Here is a 19,092-nt window from a genome sequence, read left to right on the forward strand (position 1 = left end):
ATTATATGATGTCAGGAACAGCATGGATTTAGAGTCTTGGGTTCAAATTCTGATTCTAACAATTATTAAATGTGTGGCCCTAAGCAAAGCACTTAATTGTTCTATGCCTCAGTTTCCTTACCTGTAAAACTGTGCCACTAATACTCATGCTACCTGCCCCATCCAATAGTTGTAAGGAAATATAATAGCAAAAATATGTGCTGGCATGGAAAGATTTATATGGAGTGATACAAAGTGAAGTGAGCAGAGCTAAGAGAACGTACATAGTAACAACAATCATGTATGATGATCAACTGAGAATGACAACTATTATCAACAAGGCAAGGATCCAGAGCAACTTTAAGAGACTCATGATGACAAAGGATATCCACTACCATAGAAGGAATAGATGGAATCCAAATGGAGATTCAAACATATCATTCTTCACTTTATTTCCTCCATGAATTTTTCTTTAGTGTAAGAAATATATGTGAGAATTTGTTTCTCTTAGAGAAACATTTATTATGATTGATTGTATATTTTAGCAAATCACATGTATTATATTATGTTACACATGATAATGTTACACATTAAAAAATATGCCTGAGCCATCTGCTTCCAGAGAAAGAACTAAGAGTCTGAATCCTGACTAAAACAAACTGTTTTCACTTTCTTAATTTTTTTGTTCAATTTTCCTTCCACAAAAGAATTAAGCTAGAAAAAATGATTTACATGATTGTGTATGTAAAATCTATATGAGATTGCTTACCATCTCAGCAGGGGAGAGGGAGCAGCTAGTTTGAGACTCAAAAGTCTTTTTTTTTAAATGTTTTTACATCTAAGTAGGGGGAAATTAAGATAAAAACGAAAAATGCCTGAAGTAATTCACAAGTAAGAAATAAACAAATAATGCTTGTTGATTATTACTCTCTCACTCACTGCCAATGACTTCATAGAATCAATTTAAAATTGATAGAGAGACCCTAGAGGTCATCCAGTTCAACCTGCCTCCCAGGTTGAACTACATTCAATTTGATAGTATTTCTTACGTGTGGTCATCCAATTGCTTAGATACTGTCCAATACTTATTAATACTTAATATATCATTTATTGTTATATATCATATAATAATATAAAATAATAATTAGTGCTCAAATACTATATCCATTGCTTAAATACTGTCAATGATGTGGAACTCACTCCTTCATAGGAAGCCCATTCAATATTTGGGCAGAGAGCTCCCTTCTTCACAAGGCATTCTGTTTCATTTTTGATAGCTCACAATCCTGGAAAGTTATTTCTCCTATTCCACTGAAGTCTGCCTCCTTATATCTTCTACTCACTTCTAGATTTCGTCCCTGCAGCAGAAAAAATTGCTCCCTTTTCCCTATTCTTGCTCTTTAAACATTTGAAGATAGCTATTAAGCCCCCTCCAAACTCTATTCTAAAGACCACAATTCCTTCCTTCAATTATACCTCATAAGATGCTTTCAATGTCTTCCCAATTCTCTGTGCCTGACTCTCAGAGTCATTCCAACTTGCCAATATTCCTCCTTAAATTAGTGCCTAGAATTGGGGTGAGAAACAGATGATGCCAATACAAAAGACATCAATAAATTATTTTTAAACCCTTACCTTCCATCTTGGAATTAATACTGTGTATTGGCTCCAAGCCAGAAGAGCAGTAAGGGCTAGGCGATGGAGGTTAAGTGACTTGCCCAGGGTCACACAACTGGGAAGTGTCTGAGACCAGATTTTAACCTAGAACCTCCTGTCTTTGGGCCTGGCTCTCAATCCACTGAGCCACCCAGCTGCTCCCAATAAAATTTAAAATATATATATGACATTCTGAACTGTGTGCAACGTTGCAGATACTGTCTGATGACTTTCAGACTATTCCTTTCATTCTTCCAGACATCATCCCTGTAGCAAACAGGAAGCCAACAATCCTATCAACTGACATCAGTCTGGGTAAGAATTTCTGTGACTTTTGTTTTGTTTTTTTTTTTAAAACAGACTGTTTTGCCACTGATTTCAGTTTCAGTCTGAGTTTCCATTTCCCCCATTAAGAAAACAGACACACAGGCCACGTAGCTGCCAAGAAGAACACGTGGGTATCTGGCTTGTAACCAGGGGGTGCCAGAAGACCTGGAGCCATTGAGCAGGGGAAGGAATTTCATCACCATTCTGACATGCAGAGGAGGAGTTTCCTCATCTACAGTCTATAAAAGAAAGGACGAGGGGTGGTGAGCAGTCGCTATGCCTGGTGGATTTAACAGCAGCTACAGTCCTGGTGCCTCTGGAAAGGAATGGTTCAGCAATGAAGCAAGGAACTAACCTAAAACAACTTTCAACAGGTAGGGAAAGGAGCTTTGGGGGTTAGCAGGGGGGGTTGAAATTCTTCTCTGAAGTGCTGGGGTGTTCTCTTGGTACAGTGGGAAGGTGGCTGATTGGGGGGGGGGGTATTGTGGAGATTCTGTCCCCACCACTCACAATATCTTGGGAAATGAAACTGTGCTTGTTTCCCACATCAGAACAGGGTGTTAATTTACCAGAAAGTGAGTTTGTGAAATGAATTAATTCAGGTTCCACCTTGGCTGATCATTTGATAGTTATTGATGTCTTTTGTTTTTAACATTACCTTTATTTTTATAATGAGAAAAGCACTGACTTTGAAATCAGAGGATCTGGCTTCACATCCTGCCTCTAACACTGACTACCTCTATAATCTTAGCCAAGTCCCTTACTTTCCCTGAGTCTTGGTTTCCTCGTCTGTAAAAGGAGGGGGTTGTACTAGATGGCTCCTCTGGTTGATACTATTGCCAAATATATATCCATCCTACTTCCTTTTTCCAGAAAGCTGGCCCTCATAACAGAGAATAATAAAGAAAGATGGGGTGGGGAAGCAGCTCAGGAAAACTATCATTAATTACATCTGATAACAGAGACATCATTCCACACCCCTATCCCCCCACCCCACCCCCGTCTCTACAGAAAGGGATAGTGATGTGTTTTCTCATCTTTCTTTCTGGGCTAAGCTGTGTCATTATAATTACACAGAATTAAATTTTCTTCTTATTCTTTTTATTGTTTTTTTACATCATATTTTTTGTTTTCTTTTTTCAAATCATGTCAACAATTATTTATTAAGCTCCTACTGTGTGCCAGGCAGTGTGCTAAGCACCAGGCATATAAAGAAAGACCAAGAAGTAGCTCTTGTCCTCAAGAAGATCACAATTTAATGGAGGGGAGGCATGGGCAACATGTAAACATCTAGGGACAAACAGAATGTGTACATAATAAAGTAGAGGTCATCTCAAAGGCAAAGCCCCAGCATTAAGAAAGACCAGAGAGGATTCTTGCAGAAGAGGAGATAGTTGCAAAGACCTGAAGGAAGCAGGGGAAGCCAAAAGGCACAGAAAGGAGAGAGTTCCAGGGATGGGGGCAGCCAGTGAAAATACAGTGAGGCAAGACACGAAGGGCTTTGTGCTGGATAACAAGGAAGGCAATGTCATTGGATCATAGAGTACCTAGAAGGGAATAAAAAGAAAGAAGACTAGAAGGATAGGAAGGAGCTGGGTTGTGAAAGGTTTTAAAAGCCAAATAGAGGATTTAATTTGTTTTGAATTAATAAAAATCATCTTCTTTTCCACTCATCTTTTCCCCACTGAAAAAGAAGGAAAAGCAAAAGCCACACAATGTACAGGCATAGTCCAAGAAAACAGCTTTTCACATGTGCTATATCTGAAAAGATATACCTCTCACTTGTACACTGAATCCATCACTACTATTCTATGTCAGGAAGGAGACGGCACATTTCATCATTAGTCCTCTGAAATTAATGTTGGTCATAATTGATCAGAATTCCTAAGTCTTTTAAAGGTTTATCATTATATAAGTTGTTCTGATTCTGCTCACTTCATTTTGCATCAGTTATATATAGATCTTTCCAGGTTTCATTTCTGATAGTACAAAAGTATTCCATTTTATCCACATGCCATAATTTGTTCAGCCATTCACCAATTGGTGGACACTATTTCAAATTTCAGCTCTTTACCACTACAATATTTTAGGACATATGGGTCCTTTTCCTCTTTATTTGATCTCTTTGTGGTATAGACCCCTCTCTCTATACAGTGGTATCACTGGGTTTAAAGCATAGTATCAAAATGCTTTCTAAAATGATAGAACCTCATCAAGACTGCATTAATGTAACAATCTCTTTCCTATTTCTCATTTTCTTTCTTTGACAAATGATGGATGTGAGGTGAGTCCTCAGAATTGTTTTAATTTGCATTCCTCTGATTATCAGTGATTTCAGACATTCTTCCTTAAAGTTATTTAGAATACAGACATCTTCCTCTGAAAAATACTTGTTCATATCTTTTGATCATCAACTGGAGTGTCTTAAAATTGTAAAAGTTTTCATTCATTTCCTATATATCTTACAAATGAGAACTTTATCAGAGAAACTTACCACAAAGACTTTTTCCCCATTATCTGCTTCTCTTACAATTTTCACATTGGTTTTCAAACAGAAGATTTTATATTGGATTCTAGATGTAATAGAGAGTCACCAAAGTTTACTGAGTTGAGAGGTAATATGTTCAGACATTAACTTTAGGAAGATCACTTTGATAGTTGAGTGGAAAATGGACCAAAGTAGGGAGAGACTTGACATAGGAAAAACAACTGGAAGACTACTGCAATAGTCCAGATATGAGATAAGAACCTATAAAAAAGGTGACAGTAGTGTCAAAGGAGAGAATGGAGAGGATAAGAGAGATGTCATGAATCAAGAGGTCTTGGCAACAAAATGAATACAGAGACAGAGGTAAGAGAGACAGTGAGGAGTCCAGAATGATGACCTAGGTTGCAAGCTGGGTGACTAGGAAGATGATGAAATCTTTGACAATAATAATGAAGTTAGGGAGAGGGGAGAATTTTGGATTTATTATTTTTGCTTTTCTGCATTTATTTGTGATGTTTTTATGCCCTAATACATGGTTAATCTTTGTATATGTACCATGTAAGAAAAGAAGGTAAATTCCTTTTATCTCTATTCAGTTTTCTCTAGATATCTATTAACTCTAATTTTTCTAAAATTTCATTCACTTCCCTTACTTCTTTCTTATTTATTTTTTGGCTTGATTTATCTAGTTCTGATAGGGGAAGGTTGAAGTCCCCATAAGTATAGTCCTACTATCTACTTCCTCCTTAAGCTCCCTTAGTTTCACCTTTTAAAATTTAGATGCTATATTATCTGGTGCATATATGTTAAGTACTGATATTTCTTCATTATTTATACATTTATTAAAATGTAATTTCCTTCCTTAGCTCTTTTAATCAGATCTTTTTGCTTTAGCTTTGTCTGAGATCATGATTGCTACTCCTGCCTTCTTTGTCTCAGTTGAAGCCCAACAGATTCTGCTTCATCCTCTTACCATTACCGTGTGTGTGTCTACCTGCTTTGTGTGTGTTTCTTGTAAACAACATATGGTAGGATTCTGGTTTTTAATTCATTCTGCTATCTGCTTCCATTTTATGGGTAAGTTCATCCATTTATATTCACAGTTATGATTACCATCTGTGTATTCCCCTCCATTTTGACTTCCTTTCTCCTTTCACTCTTTCCATCCCCTCCAGTGTTTTGCTTTTAATCAGTCACCTCCCTTATATTACTGAGAAAGGAGAATTTTGGGAGAAAGATAATGAGTTCAATTTTGGACATGTTGAGTTTAAGAAGACTACAAGATATCCAGTTAGATGTCTAATAGACAGCTAGAGAAGCAAAAGGGGTGGATTTGGCTTACATAATTCTTCCCTGGCTCAATAATCTATAAAGTTACAGTGGCTGGTACATGGATGTTCAATATATGTTTGGTAAATTAAATGGATTTGGATTCACAGCCTCTACATAAAATCGTGTTAGTTGTCAGCTGTGAATGCTTGTGTGTAGGTCACAGCAAAAGATGACTATTCTTGGCTTGGTAACTGGCCTTCCGGTGTCACAAGTCATAGCAACTCCATCTCCACCTAAACCAATTATAACACCACCAACTACCTTTAAAAGGTCAGTCTCAGCTAATGTGAACTAATAATTGTGACACTTAAAATTCACCCTTGAATATGTGTGGTTTAAGTAGCTTTTATGATAGAAAAATTATCAAGGACTATTGTCAAATGGGAAAATCTCACGATAAAAAAGGAGAATTCTTTCTGAGGAGCTTTTAGCAATTTTAGAAAGTGTCTCCTGGACATGTCTCCAGGACATGAAAGATGCAGTGACTGTTGGGACTGACAAGAAATCTACTCTTTAATAGTTTACATAAATGATATGCTTAAGAGAAAGTGTTCCTTGGGTTCAAAAATTCATCTTCACATAAGCAAAATTGAGGAAATAGGGCTAGATAACAGCTATAGAGAAAAAAGATCTTGGAGATTTAGCAGACCACAAGATCAGTGAGTCAAAAAGCTAATATGACCTTCAGTTGCATTAAGAGAGGAATAACAACCTCAGCTGATTCAGAGAAAGCAGGGGTAGCAGTTGTGATCTCTGACAGAGTTGGAGCTAAAATGGATATAACTGGAAGGAATGAAAAGGGTAATTATATTAAGTTGGAGGTGGACTACTATGGATAATGAAGCATTATAACATTAGACCTGTATGCACCCAGATTTTAAAAAGAAAAATCTAAATGCAATCCAGCTGGAAATGGATAACAAAATAATAATAATAATAATAATATCAGTGGGCTTAATCTTCCCCTCTCCAAACTAGATAAAGCTTACCAAAAAATAAATAAGAAAGAAAATAAGGAGATGAATAGAATTTTAGATAAATTAAATAAGATAGAATCTAGAGAGCCTTGCATACCTGCATGAGATTAGTAGCAGATACCTAAGCATACACAAATCCAAACATGGTTTCTGATGGGTTAACAAGGGCTTAGAGAGCACAAATATTCTGCAAAAGTGTTACTACAATGCATCATATTATGGAGGTAATCCTATATCCCCCATGGGTTGTGGCACTGAAACAAAAGTTCCACTGCATTGGACCGAGCTAGAAAGACTAATTTTGGAAAGAGTATGGTCCTGGCAATAGATTGTCTCTGTTGTATACGGACTAGTCTAGCTAAATATGGTCCTGGCAATATATGTTACCTTAGAACAAGATGGGCTAAAATGATTAAATCCCATTACTAAGGTTAGACCCTAAGGACATTATTGAGAAAATAAAAAGTTGTGTATGTATGAAAACATTCATGGAAGCTTTGTTTGTTGTAATGAAATAACTGGAAATAATACATATGTAATGAGTGGGAAAATGACTGAATAGACTGTGAATGTAATGGACTGTAGTATGTTATTAGAAATGACAAATGTTAGAAATATAAAGAAAACAAAGGAAACATATAAAGAGAAGAAGAGAGAAGAATACATACCATGATTACATTTTTTAAAAATAACTGCCACAAAATCAAGAGAAAAAACATCCAAGTAAAGCAAATCCAAAGGGAACTCAAAATAAGATGTCTATATTAGCACAGATGCTTATATAAGCATATAGATACAATTCACATATTCTTAAACAAATTGTAAAATTTGAGTTTGTGGTTTTGCACATAATTTTTTTTGAAAATTTTATTTAATTAGATGATTTAGAATATTAGAGACTCATGTTCTTTCCCTCCCCTCCTCCATCTCCTTCCTATATCTGATGCACAATTCTACTGGGTTTAACATGTGTCACTGATCAAGACCTATTTCCATATTATTAATATTTGCACTAGGGTGATCTTTTAGAGTCTACATCCCCAGTCATATCCCCGTCGACCCATGTGATCAAGTAGTTGTTTTTCTTCTGTGTTTCTGCTCCCACAGTTCTTCCTCTGGATGTGGATATCATTCTTTCTCATATATCCCTCCAAATACTTCTGGATCATTGCATTGCTACTAGTAGAGAAGTTCATTACATTCAATTTTACCACAGTGTATCAGTCTCTGTATACATTGTTCTCTTGGACCTGTTCCTTTCACTCTGCATCAATTCCTGGAGGTCTTTCCAGTTCACATGGAATTCCTCCAGTTCAGTATTCCTTTGAGCACAATAGTTTTCCATCACCAGCATATACCACAATTTTTCAGTCATTCCCCAATTGGAGAGCATCCCCTCATTTTCCAATTTTTTGCCACCACAAAGAGCGCAACTATGAATATTCTTGTACAAGTCTTTTTCCTTATTATCTCTTTGGTGTACAAATCCAGCAGTGCTATGGCTGGATCGAAGGGTAGGCAGTCTTTTAGCACCCTTTGGGCATAGTTCCAAATTGCCTTCCAGAATGGTTGGATCAATTCACAACTCCACCAGCAATGCATTAATGTCACAATTTTGCCATATCCCCTCCAACATTTATTACTTTCCTTTGCTGTCATTTGCTTGCCAATCTGCTAGGTGTGACAAAACCTCAGTTGTTTTGATGTGCATTTCTCTGATTATAAGTGAATTAGAACATTTTCTCATGTGCTTATTAATAGTTTTGATTTCTTCATCTGAAAATTGCCTATTCATGTCCCTTGCCCATTTATCAATTGGGGAATGGCTTGATTTTTTATACAATTGTTTAGCTCAATCAACCTTTTCAGATCATAATGCAATAAAAATAATAATTAGTAAGGGTACATAGAGAGGTAAATAAAAAATTAATTGTAAATTAAATAATATGGTTATCCAAAATCAATTAGTTAAAGAACAAATCATAGAAACAATTAATAATTTCATTGAAGAAAATGACAATGATAAACATCCTTTCAAAATCTATGGAATGCAGCCAAAGCAGTACTAAGGGGTAAATTCATATTCTTGAGTTTATATATTAAAAAATTTGGGAGAGCAGAAGTCAAAGATTTGGGCATGCAAATTAAAAAACTAGAAAGTAAACAAATTAAAAATCCCCAGATGAAAACTAAATTAGAGATCCTAAAAATTTAAGGAGAAATTGATAAAATTGAAAGTAAAAGAACTATTGAATTAATAAATAAGACTAGAAGTTGGTATTTTGAAAAATCAAATAGAATAGACAAAGAACTGGCCAACCTAATAAAAAAAAAAGAAAGAAGGAAACCAAATTGACCATATTCAAGATGAAAAGGGAGGCCTCACCTCTAATGAAGAGGAAATCAAGGCAATCATTAAAAACTATTTTGCCCAATTATATGGCAATAAATATGACAATCTAGGTGATATGGATGAATATTTACAAAAATATGAATATTTACAAAAATATAAATTGCCTAGATTACAGAAGAAGAAACAGAATACTTAAATAACCCCATATCAGAAAAAGAAATTGAACAAGCCATCAAAGAACTCCCAAAGAAAAAATCCCCAGGACCAGATGGATTCACAAGTGAATTCTATCAAACATTTAAAGAACAACTAATCCCAATAGTATACAAACTATTTGACATAATAAGCAAAGAAGGAGTTCTACCAAATTCCTTGTATGACACAAATATGGTACTGATTCCAAAGTCAGGTAGATCAAAAACAGAGAAAAAAAACTACAGACCAATCTCCTTAATGAACATAGATGCAAAAATCTTAAATAGAATATTAGCAAAAAGACTCCAGCAAGTGATCCAGAGGGTTATTCATTATGATCAGGTAGGATTTATACCAAGAATGCAAGGATGGTTCAATATTAGGAAAACCATTCACATAATTGACCATATCAACAAGCAACGAAAGAGGAATTACATGATTATCTCCAATAGATGCAGAAAAAGCCTTTGACAAAATACAACACTCATTCCTATTGAAAACACTAGAAAGTATAGGAATAGAAGGGCCTTTCCTAAAAAATAATAAACAGTATTTATCTAAAACCATCAGCAAGCATCATCTGCAATGGGAATAAATTAGAAGCCTTCCCAATAAGATCAGGAGTGAAACAAGAATGCCCCTTATCACCTCTATTATTTAAATTTACTAGAAACACTAGCAGTAAGCAATTATAGAAGAAAAAGAAGTTGAAGGTATTAAAATAGGTAATGAGGAGCCCAAGCTATCACTCTTTGCAGATGATATGATGGTCTACTTAAAGAATCCTAGAGAATCAACTAAATAGCAAAAGTTTCAGGATACAAAACAAGCCCACATAAATCATCAGCATTTCTATATACTTCCAACTCATCCCAGCAGCAAGTTAAAAAGAGAAATTCCCTTTAAAAATCATGATAGACAATATAAAATACTTAGAAATCTATCTGCCAAAACAAACACAAGAACTATATGAACACAACTACAAAACACTCTCCACACAATTAAAACTAGATCTAAATAATTGGAAAGACATTAATTGCTCACGAGTAGGATGACCTAACATAATAAAAATGGCAATCCTACCCAAACTAATTTACTTATTTAGTGCCATATCTGTCAAACTACCAAAAAACTTTTTTAGAAAATTATTAGAATTAGAAATTAAAATTAGAAAAAATTGGAAAATTAGAAAAAATAACAAAGTTTATTTGGAAAAACAAAAGATCAAAAATATCCTGGTAAATAATGGAAAAAAATGCAAAGGAAGGTGGCCTGGCAGTACCAAATCTTAAAGTGTAATAGAAAGTAGTGATCATCAAAACAATATGGAACTGACTAAGAGACAGAAGGGAGGATCAGTGACATAGACTGCATAGACTTGAGGTAAGCGACCTCAGCAAGACAGTCTATGATAAACCCAAAGATCCCAGCTTTTGGGACAAAAATCCACTATTTGACAAAAACTGCTGGGAAAATTGGAAAACAGAATGGGAGAGATTAGATCTGATTAACATCTCACACCCTACACCAAAATAAACTCAGAATGGGTGAATGACTTGAACATAAAGAAGGAAACTACAAGTAAATTAGGTGAACACAGAATAGTATACATGTCAGACCTTTGGGAAAGGAAGGATTTTAAGACCAAGCAAGAGTTAGAAAAAATTACAAAATGCAAAATAAATAATTTTGATTACATTAAATTAAAAAGGTTTTGTACAAACAAAAACAATGCAATCAAAATTAGAAGGGAAGCAACAAATTGGGAAATAATCTTCATAACAAAAACCTTTGACAAAGGTCTAATCACTCACATTTATAAGGAGCACATAATTTTTTTATGCTTTTATTTAGTTAAATGTTTTTGGTGGTGGTGATTGTTACTAAGTATATGATATTTTTTAATTTAAAAAAGAGATATGATATGGCGCAGTTGTGTAGACATTTCCTAGCTATGTAACCCTGGGAAAGTCATTTAGCCCCAACTGCCTAGCCCTTATTGCTATTCTGCCTTGGAACCAATATTTAATATTGGTTCTAAGATGGCAGGTAAGGGTTTTGAGAGACAGAGACAGAGACAGAAACAGAGACAGAAGCAGAGGCAAAGGCAGAGACAGAATGAAGATGCAGAAAAACAGAGTTAATAGTCCCATTGTGCACTGACCTGATTAGACTTCACTTGGGATATTGTGTTCAGTTCTCAATGCTACATTCTAGGAAGATATGCATAGTACTGAGCTGAGGGTGAACAGATTGATGAGGGGCCTTGAGCCCATGCCAAATTAGAATTCTTTGAAACAACTGAGGATGTTTAACATAAAGAGAAGACTCATAGGAATATGAGAGTTGTCCTCAAGCACTTGAAGGATTGTGCTATGGACTAAGGATGAGACAGCATAGATTAAGACTTAGAAATGCCTTTAGAGGTCATCTAGTTTTCAGATGAAAAATATCCAGAGAAGTTCTGTGGATAACCAAGTTTGCATAGGCAATAACTGACAAACACAAGATTGAACATCGGGAACCATTTTTCATTTGGACCACATTATCTCTGTTTGGTACCAAAGAACAAAGTCAAAGCCATGAGTAGAAGTTGCAGAGAGCCAAATCTAGGCTTTAGTGAAGTAAAACTTGCTAATGCAATCTTGGAAGGAAATATGTAGCACTTTCCTAGCACTATAGGTATTCGGAAAACAAGCAAATGTACCACCACTTGTAAGGGACTTTTTATTTTTTAAAAACTTGATATGGGTTAGGTTCACTATCCCAGATGTCTTGCCCGAGTCAGACTCTATGATTCTGCTGATAGAAGTATTTTGAAAGAACTTTAAAACTCATAAGACTATTTAAAAGGGAAATCAATTTTCATTCAGAGTTTTTATGAACAGATATTTCAATTATTACTTAGACAAGTATGAAGATGGCATATGGCAGCTACTTGACAAGAAAGACAACAGTCACACCAGACATGGCAGGAAGGTCTCATGGTAACACGGCTATTAGTCTGCTGAAGAGTGCAGGCTCCTAACAAGAAGCAGAGCTGGGCTACCATAGATGTGTGGTTTGATGCTTCTGATATTTTAGTCTGTCGTGTCACTGACCCAGGGGCAGGACAACAGAGGAAAACCTTTAGGATGCCATGGGAGTCTTGGTGAAGGAGGGAACTTTATCTCTAAGAATATGCCTAAGACTTCTGTCTCTGAGAATATGGTCGGAGCAGAATAACCAAGAGTATTACTTCTGTCTCATAGGCTCTAAGGGATCAATCAACTAACTCAAGAAGCATTTATTAAGCATTTACTATGTACCAAGCATTCTGCTAAGGGGAAACAAATAAAAAGTAGAAAAGACCATTGCCTCAAAAACTTTACATTTGAATGGGGAGACAGCAAATATGAATTCAAACATACCTGATAAATACAAAGAAGATGTAAGATAACCTTAGAAGGGGTGACATTAATAGCTGAGGGGACCGAGATAGGTCTTCTGTAGGAGGGGGCACTTGAGTCTTAAAGGAAGTCAGGGATTCTAATAGTCCTATTAAGAGGGAAATGATTACAGGCATGAGAAATAGCCATTGGAAAGATATGGAAATGGGAGATTGAGTGCCATGTTTGAGGAACACCAAGTCAACCATCATGGCTAGAGTGTGAGAAAAGAAGTAAAATGTCATAAGATGAGAAAGGTAGGATGATATATATTATCTTCCTTATGTGACAGATGAAGAAATTAAAGTTCAGAGATATAATTTTACCAAGGTCATACATTAAATGACATTAAATGACTTCAAGTCCAAGTCTCTCTCCATTATACTATGTTGCTCTATTTAAACTCTTATTATTATAGTCTTCTGCCTTGTCATTGTGGCCCTTGAAGCTTATGGTGACCTGAAGACTTCCTACCTAGAGCAGGCTGCCCTATGGATTGAGGGCAGGATTTTTTTAAATTTTTGTCAAAGTGGTTGTTGAAAACAGTAAGAATTATGACTTCTATGGATTCATTCCTGACAAACGTTAAGAACTTTGAGGGCAAAGATCATTTTCCTTTGGTTATCCTTTTTTGTTTGTTTTATTCACAATTTCATTAATTTACAGAATTCCCTCTACTCAAGCAGATCAGCAACTGTTCTGTGCAACTAACAGTCTTAAAGAGTTGTCCAAAGCATTAAAGAATCAAATGGTTTGCTCAGGATCACACATTAAGTATGTGTCAGAAGAAACCAGGTTTTCCTGACTGACTTCAGTGCCAGCTCTCTACCCACTATGCTGTCATGTCATCTAACAAGTATCTAACAAGTAGTGACATGTAATTACTACATGTAAGGCTGATCTATGCACTAAGCAACAAAGACTAATTAAAAACAATCTCTTCCCTCAAGGAGGTAGAGACACAGGTATGTACATGAAAGTTTATCTCAGAAAGCAGAGTAGTAACAAGACGAGACCAAGAAGGGCTTCCTAAAAGAAGTAGCACCTTGAAGTTGCGCCTTAAAGGAAGCAGGTGGGATAGTTTTTAGAAAGACAAAGAAGCAGAGGGATGTAATGATGACTTTTGGTGACAGCAAGTAGATCCAATTCACCTGGAAAGGAGCATATTAGAAAGGAAGTAGAATGTAGTCACATCCTAAGAATAGTTAATGTATGTGTATTCAATCATGTGTGTTCAGTAAAGAAAAAAATAATCAAACCCTGTAGATGACTTTGGTTGCTCTTCCACTTAATGCGTGAATGATCCAAAGTGTGAGATGTTCCTTCTTAGTCACAGTTCTCTTCATTATACTAAATCTGTTTATTCTATATAGGTTGATAGAGCTAATGAATTCATAAAAGGGACCCAGAATTGGCCTTTTGGGATGCCTCTCAAATGTTTCCTTTGGCACCCCCATAGCTCCTTCTACCTACTGGTAAAAGCAGGAAAAAGAAACAGTTGGTGGTGTGGTTACCCTCATAACCTCACTTCAGCTCACAGTCCTTTAAAGGAGACTTTCTCTCTAATCATTTGTTTTCCTACCATCTAAGTCTTCACCAGCTTTTCTTTTCTTTTCTTTGAGTAAAAGCCTCCATTCCTAACTGTTTCCTAATCAAGAGCTTCTCTGGGAGTTGTGAAAAATGAAATTTATATTCCATTGTTTCCACAGCTGATCAGCGTCTCAGATCCGTCTGCTGCAGGATTTAGACTGCTCTTTACAAGTACATATAACTGTTGAAAGATGATGTTCTGTATTTTACATAGGATTTATGAGCCTTTTAAGGGAAATTATACACAATGTTTACCTTCCACACCAACTTCAGAAGGGGGCTGGGAGATCTGAGAAGATTTCATAAAACAGGAAGCATTTGAGGAAGGATTCGAAGGATGGGTAGGACTTCAAGGGTAGAGACGGAAAGGAGGTTATTCCAGGCTAAAGAGTGGAATGATGTAGAATTATTCTAAAATAGAAGGAAGACTTAAGAAGCTACAAGCCATCCTGAAGAGGAGCCACCAAATATGCTTATCTTAGGTAGCCAGGAGAAATGACTAGCTGGGAAACTAGAGGTGGAGTTGGGGGGAAGGGAAGAAAAAACAAACTTCCTCTTTTTCACAGAAGCCTCTGAAGTTCAGATGACTTATTCCGTCAAGACTCCAGTTTACTTTTTTCAGGAAGTTACAAAGGCGGGCCCAGGGGTTAAAACTAAAAGGGAGAAGAACTTTTTCCTGTTCTTTGGGGCTTAGAACTGAAGATATAAATGACAGAAGTCTCCTTTCTTAGCAAATGTATTGTTTATTTGCATTGCTCTTTTTGGTGGTTGGTCAGAAAACAACTGAATTTCCCTTAGGAAGATCTGTCTGGTAAGCCATCTTCTTTAAAGCAATTGTTAAGCCATTAATGTATGTTATTTTTGTTTCCATGAATGCTTGTTTACTTAGTTTTTCTTAGAATTAAGATAAGAAGCCTTGTATAAGAAGCTTTCAGTTGATCAATAATCCACACTTTAAAAAACCCCAACACTATGTGCTATCTACATTTGTTTCTCTTTTAAGAGTACATACTGAATTATGCTTGGTTCTTTAGCATTTTATAGGGGAATGTCTTCAATTATTTGCTAATTATTTCATGAGTACATATCCTGTTCTACTCTTTCCCTCCCTCCCAGCCACCCTTACACCTCCAAATGATTGTGAACTCCTTTGAAGCTACTGAAATATACTTTTTAATATACTTTTTATACTTTTTACAATATACTTTTTAATTTTCTTGTGGCACTTTGTACAGAAATAAATAGATAGCTAAATACTTGTTTAACTGAATCCATTGCTTTGGCAAAGTACAGACAAATTGGGAGAAATCTTCATCCTACACATTAATCATAAGCCTATTCTGGTTAATATTATGTATTATAAGTACATAGAAGTAGGTAGTAGAAGTATTAACACCCAGTCATTTTTGCAGATGAGGTAACACAAGCTTTACAACCTGCCAAAATATCAGTTGTTATTATAGACAGCAATAATGGAAGAGTACTATTCTCAAAAAGAGACTTAGAATGTTTAAGTGACTTACCTAGGGTCACAAGCCCAATAAGTGATGGAGAGAGGAGGTCACCCCAGGTCTTCTGACTTTAAGTCCAATGTTTTTCACAGTATAAAGCACTGACAAATGGGAAGCATGGTTATATTTACTATTCCTGCTTTGTTTTTTTGTTTTATTCAGAATGATACAACTTTATACAGAGAGAGAGGAAAAAATAGGTCCTTCACAAGAAAGCCCAAGATGGACAATTCCACTTTGCCAGATGACTATGATGTTTACATAGAAGACGACTTTACTCATGACCTGACAGAAGAATGTCATAAATATGATGATAAAGTCTTTGCAGCACAATTTCTGCCAACATTTTATTCCTTGATGTTTATACTTGGGCTGGTAGGCAATGCCTTCCTTGTGCTAATCCTGGTTAAATATAAAGGACTCAAAGTGGTGGTGAACATCTATTTCCTAAATATAGCCATTTCTAATTTCCTTTTCTTAGTCACCTTCCCTTTCTCAATTCACACTGCAATACACAGCTGGGACCTTGGAGGTGCAATGTGTAAAATAATTTCTGGGTTTTACTCAGTAGGCTACTATGGGTACACATGTTTCCTGCTACTCTTGATAATACATCGGTACCTGGCAATTGTCCACACGGGAAGATTTCACTTAGCTACCAAGAAGACCACCTATGGCATCATTATAAGCTCATGGGGAACAGCCATGCTGGTCACTCTACCAGAACTTGTGCTTTCCCAAGTTCAGATGGAAGACAAAGATTACATCTGCTACTTTGTTCAGACCTATCAATATCCTCCAGGAGATGAGAAGTTCTGGAAGTATTTTCTGACTTTAAAGATGAACATTTTAGGAATTCTCATCCCACTATTTGTTTTTGTCTTTTGCTTTGGGGGAATTAAGAAAACATCTAGATATAAGGGGAGAAAGCATGAACTTCTTAGACTTATCTTTGTCATAACACTTGTTTTTATTGGGTTGTGGACACCTTATAATCTAGTGCTTTTCCTTAAGACTTTTCAAGAGCACATGAACCTGAGTGATTGTAACAGCAATTATCACCTGGACAAAGCAATCCAAGTCACCAAAATCATTGCAAACATTCATTGCTTTATTAGTCCCATAGTCTATGGGTTTCTAGATGAGACATTTCGGAAACAACTCTGTTACTTTTTCCAGCCCAGAAATAAAACTGAAAATCATTCCAGTGAGGGATCAGAACAATCACCTACAACAAATGGATCATCATGCCAATCCACTCATTTTTAAACTGTATTCGATGTAGGTTGAAAAAATTTTCCCTTGATTTCATTTATTTACTTGGCTTTGGGTAATTAATTTTATGTAGCTCTCTATCATGTATTTATTCATATATGTATAAGACATGAATGTATGCTTACAAACTAAATGTATGTATTATGTACAATACTTGTCATATCTAACCAATTAAATTATAAGTTCCTTAAAGATGGGGGTGGACTCTGACCCTATTTATTATTCTGAAAATCCTCTCAAGGGGCTCCACTCCAAGCGCTGGAACCTTTCTGTATTCCTGATACTACATGGAAACCAGTGGAGCAAATAGGTTGCCCATTGTCTTGCTCTTACCTCATGAGCACCTTTTTCAGTTATACTCTTCTTTTATTCTTCTCTGATGTAGTTATCAGTTGGTGGTGTATTGCTGCCAATCCATGCCTTCTCTCAGCTACTCGGTTGCCTTATGGGTGACTCAAAATTTTAATTCTTCAAGGATTGAGTATAGTATAGTGGAAAGAGTGGCGGACTTAGAGTGAGGAAGACCTGGATTCAAATCCATACTTTAACAATTACTGGCTGTATAATCCCCAGAAAACCAATTATTTCTTTTCAGTTTCCTCAAATGTAAAATGAAGCTAATAGTTCTATACTTCACAGAGTTATTAAGAGGTTTAGTTGGGATAATGGATTAACTTCTTTTATGAACCTTAAATTGATATGGAAATGTCAGTTATTTTGCTGTATTGCATTGCCAGAAGAATATTCTTGTAAAATGGATAACTTTTGTTTGGGGTCATTAAAAAATATTGTGTCATTTCTATAATACTATCTACTTCTTCTTTTTAATTCTGGCCAGTTGACTATCCATATGCAATTTCTGTCATTTCAATTCTTTTCAGCTAGCATCTATTAAGTGGCTGTCATGTGCCAAACACTGTGCTAAGCACTACACAAAGAAAGACAAAAAGAAAACATTTCATGCTTTCAAAGAACTTACATTCTACTTTGGAGAGGCAAAGGGAACAGCATAGGACATGAGTATATTGAAGATCAAATATAAGATATGTACAAAATAATTTCTAGGATACTAAATGAACCCTTAGGACAATAGATTGTCATTGCTGGAGAAATAAAAATGATAATATGGATTTTATTATGTAAGGGCCAGAGCATAAGGGGTAAAATTATGGTTGGACATAATTTATCAGAGTATGATCACCAGGAATTTAACCAATTCCAAATGAATTTTTAGCAATTTATAAAATATAGAAAGGGTGAAAGTAAGAAAATCAGAGAGAGGATAGGGTAAGATATCTAACCTAACACACTAAATATTTTGCTCTGGCCCCTGGCTCAAACCAGGCAGGGCTAATTACTCCTCAACCAGAGGGGACTCAGCTTTGAGCCCAGGGCCTGGGGATGAATAAAGCAGGAGCTTCAGGCACAAAGCCTCTCTCAAGAGGTGTGACAAGGAAATCACTTTAAAAGACTGATATATATTAATTTAAGGTCACCAAGGAATTCAGCTATGTAATTCCTAAATGAAAACTCAAGTCAGCAGTCAACCTTTTATGGAGTTTAATTACAAACAGGAGGAAGAAAGGTATTAGAGAAAGAGAGAGAAAAAGAGAGAGAGAGAGAGAGAGAGAGAGAGAGAAAGAGAGAGGGGGGGGGGAGAAGGGAATAGGGCTTAAATACCCCTTCTGTTTAGGCTGGGCCAAAAGGCCCAAGCCCTTAGATAGCTGAGGCAAAGAAAAGAGATCAGTCCCTATCACTCACGTGACCAAAATGGAGAAACAGTCTCAGGGGCTTCCACCTCCAGCTTCCTTCAGAGCAAGCTTCTCAGAGCACAACCTCTCAGAGCAAAACCTCTCCCACCACCCCTCAGTCCTCAGACCCTGCTATCTTTAAGGAAACCATTCAAGTTCCCTCCCCTCAGTTCTCACATCTACCAATCACTGTCCATGTCTTCCCTGTGTCAATGGTGGCTCTAGCTTAA

At 36.2% G+C, this 19,092-nt stretch overlaps 1 protein-coding gene across 2 annotated transcripts; it reads left to right on the forward strand.

The window, feature by feature from the left end:
- The first annotated feature begins 2,191 nt into the window (after positions 1 to 2,191).
- Positions 2,192 to 17,916, forward strand: CCRL2 (C-C motif chemokine receptor like 2). Of its 2 annotated transcripts, none has more exons than XM_007505076.3 (2): positions 2,192 to 2,336; positions 15,999 to 17,303. In XM_007505076.3, the coding sequence occupies exon 2, from the start codon at positions 16,059 to 16,061 to the stop codon at positions 17,103 to 17,105; it is 1,047 nt and encodes a 348-aa protein (XP_007505138.2). In that variant the 5' UTR covers positions 2,192 to 2,336; positions 15,999 to 16,058; the 3' UTR covers positions 17,106 to 17,303. The 2 variants fall into 2 exon arrangements, with proteins under 2 accessions (XP_007505138.2, XP_007505139.2); XM_007505077.3 differs by lacking the exon at positions 2,192 to 2,336 and adding an exon at positions 14,499 to 15,136 and having other exon boundaries at positions 15,999 to 17,916.
- Positions 17,917 to 19,092: the final 1,176 nt, after the last annotated feature.

Source organism: Monodelphis domestica, chromosome 5, assembly GCF_027887165.1.
Source record: "Monodelphis domestica isolate mMonDom1 chromosome 5, mMonDom1.pri, whole genome shotgun sequence".
In the NCBI taxonomy this organism is placed as follows: Eukaryota; Metazoa; Chordata; class Mammalia; order Didelphimorphia; family Didelphidae; genus Monodelphis; species Monodelphis domestica.

Excerpts from the sequence above, each read along its gene's own strand:
- CCRL2 (XM_007505076.3), top strand. The coding sequence starts at position 16,059 with ATGGACAATTCCACTTTGCCAGATGACTATGATGTTTACATAGAAGAC.